This window comes from Petaurus breviceps, unplaced genomic scaffold, assembly GCF_028583685.1.
Source record: "Petaurus breviceps papuanus isolate PSGF00001 unplaced genomic scaffold, PetGlider_PUasm1.0 90692, whole genome shotgun sequence".
NCBI lineage: Eukaryota > Metazoa > Chordata > Mammalia > Diprotodontia > Petauridae > Petaurus > Petaurus breviceps.
In genome coordinates this window covers 5,240,955-5,248,935 of record NW_027187313.1, presented here as the reverse complement: position 1 = coordinate 5,248,935, position 7,981 = coordinate 5,240,955, and the positions used below count along the sequence as shown (strand labels likewise).

Below are 7,981 nucleotides of genomic sequence, written 5' to 3'. Positions count from 1 at the left end.
ACACACACACACACACACACACACACACACACACACACACACACACACACACACACCAGTCCCTGTCCACCAGGAATTCACATAATATCAAGGGAGACAGCATGTAAACATATAAGTAAATACAAAGTATGTACAAAACAAATATATTTCAACTTAGCCATGGCGAGCAGGGAGGGAAATGAGAAAGGCACTTATGTGGAAGGTTTTGATTGTGAGCTTTAATAAAAACAAAGGATTCTAAGGGTCAGAGATGAGAAAATGCATTCTCAGCATTGAGACTAAAGGCATGAAGATGGAAGATGGTATGTCATGTGTAGCAACAAGAAAGCCAATTCAGATATAAAGTGTGAGACGGAGAGTAAAGCATCACAAGGCTACAAAGATAAACTGGGGCAAGGCTGTGGCAGACATTAAGTGCCAACCAGAAATGTTTGTATTTGTTCAAAAGCAATAGGGAGTCACTAGATTCACTGAGTGAGAGTAACATGGTCAGGCCTCACTTTAATAGTCCAGTAAAGTAGATTAGAGTAGGGAGAGATGAGACAGGAAGATCAATCAGAAAACTGTTAAAAGAGTCTAGAGAGGTGGCACAATGGAAAAGCTGTCAGAGTTGGAGTCAAGACCTGGACATTGAAACCTGCCTCAGACACTAATACCTATACTTATTGGTGTGTGGCCTTCAGGACATCACTTAATCTCTCTCAATCTCAGTTTCCTCATTCATAAAATGTGGACAGCACCTACCTCAGAAGGTTACTACAAGGATCAAATAAAATACACATAAAGCACTTTACAAACCTTAAAGTACTTTATAAATACTAGTGCTTATTCTAAGTTCTAGGAACCGTATTTTAAGAAGGAAAGTGATAAACTGGAGAGCATGTGGAGACAGGAAACTAAAGGCCTCAGGTTCATGTCCCATAATAATTGTTTTAGGGAATTAGAAATGTTCAGCTTAACAGGGAAAACATTTCTATGGACACGACAATTGTCTTCAAGTATCTGAAGAGCTGGCCCATAAAAAAGGAGAGAGGCTAGTAGTTTTGCATGGCCCCAAGAAGCAAAGCTAAAAGCAACAGCAATGGATAGAAATTGCAAAGAGGTAGATTTCAGGTTGGTTGTAAGAAAAAACTTCCTAATAATCTGTGCTGTCCAAAAATAAAACTAGCTGCCTCAGAAAGGTGTAAATTTTCCTCTTATTAGTGGTTTGCAAACAAAAGCAAGATGAATATTTGTCAAATTATTTTATAAAAGGGGACCTTATTCTGGTATGTCTTGGAATAAGTGAATTAACTATAATTCTGAGATTATATGACTATAACTGCTCAAATCAGTTACCATTCTAATATACCAATTATGTGTCTTAACTTCATAGTAGTCATACTCCCAACCCATCAGTAGATCTGTGTCAAAACAGAAACACACGTATGTGTACATACTCACTCTCTCTCTCTCTCTCTCTCTCTCTCTCTCTCTCTCTCTCTCTCTCACATCACCATAATCAATCCCAAGGCTTTGGACAAAAGACAAGTAACTACAAACCAAAAAGAGTGGGTTTTCCTATTACATACTATCTTATTCTTGATTTGCCTATCCTGTATTACTTGGACTTATACAGGTAAATAATACTAATGCATAATTCTGACTCAGTCACTGTCTTATGTCTTTATGCCTTTGCTCTCCAATTATAAGGTCCCATCCTTTGGGGCAGCACAATGGATCGAGTGCCAGGCCTGGAGTTAAGAAGGCTCCCCTTCCAGAGTTCAAATCTGTCCTCAGATACTTACTAGCTTGTAATCCTGGAGATGTCACCTAACCCTGTTTGCTTCAGTCTCGTCTGTAAAACAAGCTGAAGAAATAAAAGGCAAACCACTCCAGTATCTCTCCCAAGAAAAATCTCAAATGGGGTCATGAAGAATCAAACACGACTGAAAAATAACTCAACAAAAAGATTCTTTGGACAAGGACTATATCTTTACAAAGGAAAACTATATACAAACATATCTATGTCTCCTCTTCTATAAGATCAGGTGATTAGGCTTCAAGTATTCAATCTTTGATCCTATGAAATGATGTAGAGGGAAATGAGCAGAATCAGAACTACATATAAGAACTACAATACCATAAAGAGAAACAACTCTGAAAGACTTAAGAATTATGATCCATGTGACGAACAACTATGACTCCAAAGGACCAATGATGATGCATTTCCTAACAGAAAAGCAATGGACTCAAGGTGCAGAATGAGATATACATTTTGAGACAGGACCACTGTTTGGATTTGTTTTGCTTGACTGTGCTAATTTATTACAAAAGATGTTGGGGTTTTAAAAACATTTTAATGGAGGAGGAGAAACAAAAGTAAAGTTAATAATGATGTGATAGTGATAGTGATGACCAGACTTCCTGTCTAAATGAGGCTGCCTGAATTAAAGTCAAATAGGTGAGTTCCTTAACAGCTACTCCAGTAAAAAGGAAAAAAAAAAAAATTACACCAGGCTGAACGATGTTCAAGAAATATAATAAGGTTTTACTTTCAGGAATTTATGCTCCCTTGTAAGGGAATGCCTTATATTTGCCTCTTATATTCTGAGGAAAATGCTGAAGAGCATATGAAACTAGTGAAATGTTACTGTGCCATAAAAAAGGAAGAAAAGAGATCATTTCAGAGAATCCTGGAAAATATGAAATGATAAGAGAATGAAATTAACAGAAAAAAGACAACAATTTATAAAATGGTGACATTGTAAAGAAACAATTCTTAACATAAATAAAAAATAGAAAATTTAAAATATTTACCATATGAAACTAACTTAGAAAACAGGTAGACGACAAAAATTTAAGAATCACCAAAATCCTTGAAAACAAAGACAGAAGAAAAAAAATTGAACACTATATTGAGAAATCATAAAACTTCCCAGATCTACTAGAATCAAGGGAACAAAGTAAAAATAGAAAGAATGTGCCAATCACCTGTTGAAAGAAACCAGAAACAGAAAAGCCCTGGAAATGACATAGCAAAGATATTAATCTTGCCAAAAGGCAAAGAAAAAAAAATACTTCAACCTCCAGAAAAAAAAAATTCAAATCCCAAACAATCACAGTCACGATCAAACAAATCTTGGCCACAACTTACATAAAAGGAGAGAAAATCATGGAATACAATATATACAAAAAAAGCAAAAGATAAACACTTCAATCCAAGAATAACTTATCCTGTAAAAGTGTATAATCCTACAGCAGGAAAAATGAACTAACAGAATAGGGAACTTTCAATAATTCTTGGTGAAAATACCAAAGCTGACATATTATGAAATGCAAAATCTACAGTCTAGAGAAACATAGAACAGTAAATACAGAGAATAATTGAAAGGGAGTAAACGATAAAGAAGGAACGGGTTCTAATGGGGGAGTTTATTCTCCCTTCAGAATCTTATGTCTTCAAAGGGTTACAGAGAGAAGGAAATTAAAGAAATACAGGGCCTGAGTGAGGGTCTTTTTAGTTTTATTGGTTTTTTTAAATGAAAGAAAATGGACAGAAAAAGAACACACTGGAATAAATGGAGAAGACAAGAAAGAGCTTATATTTCAGATAAATGGGGCACATAAGAAGAAAAGTCGAAAAACATAAAGAAGGGGGTCTGAGGAGCTGTAGCACATAACCCCATCTTATCTGAACAAGACAAAGAAGGAATGAAAACACACGCATGTACACAGAGACATACAAGGTTTAATGTGTAACTCAACAGATAAACTGACATGTAAAAGGATAAATGAAATGGAGTTTTAAGAAGGAGAAGAGAATCAGGAAGGAACTATCCTGTGAAAAACTTCAATTTTTGAGAGTTTATCCAAAAGGAGAGATTAAAAATAGAGTCTAAGAAAGAAACTGAGGTCTTAGCTTAGTAAAGAAAGTAGGAACAAGAAGTAGGAAAAGACCATATAAATTATAGATAACTAGTATTGATCAAATTCCTTCATTGTCTCTATCACCTTCTTTTATAGAGTTCATTTCTTACATATCCTTAATCACTGAATGGATGTTGCCTCAGTCAAACTGAGACCTGTTAAAGACCTTAGCTTAAAAAGACCAAGGTCTCCACTGCATCTAGGGCCTCCCTCACTTAAATCCAATTAACCTGCATGGCATGGCATCACCTCCTGATGTCATGTCCTCTTCAAGAACCAAGGACAAAGACCAACAACAAAAACAACTTCATAAAGAAGGGGCTGGGAGAAAAAGAGGAAAAAGTATAAAAAGACATGATGAAAGAAAATATGCAAATTACAATAACGATGACTTCACCTAAAAAATGGAGAAGGGCAGCAAAATGGATTAGAAAACAATTTAACAATAGGTTGCTCATAGTAAACACTCACACACAAATTTACATACAACTAAAGAGAAGTTTAAGTAGAATATATTATACTTCGGGCAAACTAAAAAAATAGAGGTAGCAATCATAATCTGAGAATAGGAACATTAAAAAAATATATAACTAAAAGAAAGAAGCAGAAAAGTTATTATGCTTAACAAAAGAAAAGAAGGCAGGAAACAAACATCTATTAAGCACCTACTATTTGCCAGGCACTGCACTAAGTGCTTTACAAATATTATCTCATTTGATCCTCATAAAAATTGTGGGAGAGTGGTACTATTATTATCCCCATTGTATAACTAAGGGAACTGAGGCAGATAGAGGTTTAAGTGACTTGCCTGAGGTCACAAAGCCAGCAGTTGTCTGAGGTCACATTTGAACTCAGGTCTTCTTAACTCAGGGACCAGTACTCTATCCACTGTACCACCTAATGCCTCTAAAGTTATCATAGATAATGAAATAACATCAATATTTAATATACATGGGGGCAGCTAGGTGGTGCTGTGAATAGAGCACCGGCCCTGGAGTCAGGAGGACCTGGGTTCAGATCCGGCCTCAGACACTTCACACACACACACACACACACACACACACACACAAAACTAGCTGTGTGACCTTGGGCAAGTCACAATCCCAATTGCCCTCCAAAAAGCAAAAAAAAAAAAAAAAAGTTGATATATATGTAGCGAATGGAATAGCATCTAAGTTCTTAAAGAAAAAGTTAAATTACAGAGAATACATAGAAAAAAAGTACAATATTTGGGGACCTGAACATACCTCATTTTATACCTACAAAAATCTAACAAAATGATAAATAAGAAGTCAAGGTCCTAAAAAGAAATCTAAAATTCTATACTCTTCATTCTAAAAATCTAGAATAAATCCTAATAAACCTATCAGAACAGAAATCTAAACTTCTATTTGGAATCTAAAGAGACATTAAGAAATCTATCATTTAGATATGATATAAGATACCTTCCACAACTATGCATGGAGGAAGAGTTCTTGACTATATAAAGAATAGAAAGTTTAATAAGAGCCTAAATGAACAGTATTGATCATATAAAACTGAAAACTCTATACAAACAAAAGTAATGCAATTACAAGACAAATAATTAGCAAGAGAAAAATTTTTGCAGCAAATTTCTCCAATAAAGGCCTGATATCCAAGATGTACAAGGAACTTATATATGCAATGTGTGTGGAGGAATATTTATATGTTTTTGACCATTTATCTACTAAAGAATAGTTCTTGTTCATATATATGTATATGTGTGTGTGTGTGTGTGTGTGTGTGTATATATATATATATATATATATATATATATATATATATATATGAAAGAGCCCATGGGAGAGGAAAAGTATAAAGATGCCAAAAGAATAAAAAATATCAAGAGCAAGATTCCAGACAAGGCAGGAATGTTGTATTTATTGTAATTCCTGGAAAATCTTTAATTATTATCATATATACTATGTAATAATCTTTTAACTAATTAGGTTATCTAAATTACATCCCTAGTAATATAAATCTACTCTAACATATTAATTTTTCCTTACCATATAATTTAATCTTTAAAAAACACATTACTACATCTTATATAAATAAGACTGTACAATATGCTATTATGGCAAGCAGTTTAGATTCTGAACCCACTAAAGCTATTCAAACTCAACAGGTTCCTTCCTACTTTTACTGATGCAAAGACAGAACTGAATTTAATTTTACATCTCTCTAATCAAAATAAAGTTCTGTAAGAAGAATGAAAGCTGAGAATATCTACTTATATAAAGTTACCTTATAATTAAATTCGTATGAAGCTAAAATAATATTAATTGACAAAATACCTTAAGGTTTACAAAGTACTTCACACGTTACCTCAGCTGATCCTTACAACAACCATATGAATAAGGTGCTATTATTATCCCCATTTTACAGATTAAAAAACAAAAAAAACAAAATTGAGGCTTAAAGAGGATAAGAAACTTGCCCAGCATCACAGAACTAATAATAAGTTGCTGAGGAATCTTCCTTATACCAAGTCCAGCACTTTATTCACTGTGCCACCTAGCTTTGCTCAAAAAGAAATAAAAAAAAAACAAACCAGACAACCACTACAAAAGCAATATCCACTAATCAGACATATACATTATAAAATAAAAGAAAATCCAGGAGATCACACAAAATAACTAGGTTAAACAGTTAAAGTATTGCTTTTCTAACAGGTTTTCTAACAGTCTTCTAGCAATGAAATACTAGAGTTGTCTCTAACATGGCATCTCTAAGAAAGTCAAAATCTTAATTATCAGGTCACACAAATGAGTGGCATCTAAAAGAAAACATTTCCAAATACTCACCTAAGAAGTTAGGGTAAAGATGGTCAATATTATCCACAACATAGTTACACTTGGGACACCTATTATTGTCTTCCAGGCTTTGATGGATACATTTATAGCTATTGGTAAGAAATGAAAAAAGAAAAAAATTACATCAATGACATGTTATATGCTAAAAAAAAAGTTATAGTCAGTTGTATGATTTTTTAAAATTTGTTTAGCATTTTATATTTTTCCCCAATTACACATAAAAACAATTTTTGAGATTCATTTTTAAAACTCTGAGTTCCAAATTCACTCCCTTTCTACCTACCCACCCCCCTCATTGAGCAGGTAAGCAATTCAACATAGGTTATACATATGTAATCACACAAAACATATTTCCATATTAGTTATGTTGTGAAAACATAAGACAAAAAAAACTCAAGAAAAATAAATAAAGTTTAAAAAAGCAAGCTTCATTCTGTATTTAGACATCATCAGTTCTTTCTCTGGGGATAGAGAACATGTTTTATCATAAGTCCTTCAGATTTGTCTTAGATCATTATATTGTGAGAATAGCTAAGTTATTCACAGCTGATCATTTTACAATATTGCTGCTACTTTGCACAAAATACATGTCACTTTGCATCAGTTTCTGTAAGTCTTTCCAGGTTTTTCTGAGAGCATCCTGCTCATCATTTCTTACAGCACAAAAATATTCCATCACACTAACATACCACAGTTTGTTCAGTCATTGCCCAATTGATAAGCATCTCCTCAATTTCCCATTCTTTACCACCTGAAAAGACCTGATATATTTTTTGCATATCTAGGTCCTTTTTCTTTTTGTTTTTTATCTCTTTGGGATACAGACTTAGTAGAGGTATTGCTAGGTCAAAGGGTTTTAGAGCCCTTTGGGCATAATTCCAAATTGCTCTACAAAATAGTTCAATCAGGTCACAATTCCACAGTGCATTAATGTCATTTTTCCCACATCCCTCCAATATTTGTCATTTTCCTTTGCCATCCTATTAATCAATCTAATAGGTATGAAGTAGTGATTCAGAATTGTTTTAATTTGCATTTCTCCAATCAATAATGATTTAGAGCAATTTTTCATATGGTTGTAGCTAGCTTTGATTACTTCACTGGAACATGGTTCATCTCTTTTGATCATTTATCAATTGGGGAATGGCTCTTAATTTTATAAATCTGACTCAGTTTTCTATATATTTTAGAAATGAAGCCCTTATTAGAAAAACTTGCTTCAAAACTTTTTCACA

General features: G+C 33.7%; 1 protein-coding gene across 9 annotated transcripts in view; it reads right to left on the bottom strand.

The window, feature by feature from the left end:
• COP1 (COP1 E3 ubiquitin ligase) overlaps positions 1 to 7,981 on the bottom strand; it is a 248,876-nt gene that overhangs the window by 201,471 nt on the left and 39,424 nt on the right. For all 9 annotated transcript variants that reach the window (XM_069065516.1, XM_069065509.1, XM_069065507.1 and 6 more), the window contains exon 3: positions 6,738 to 6,835. In XM_069065516.1, coding sequence (XP_068921617.1) covers positions 6,738 to 6,835 — 98 coding nt within the window. The remainder of the gene's footprint in view (positions 1 to 6,737; positions 6,836 to 7,981) is intronic.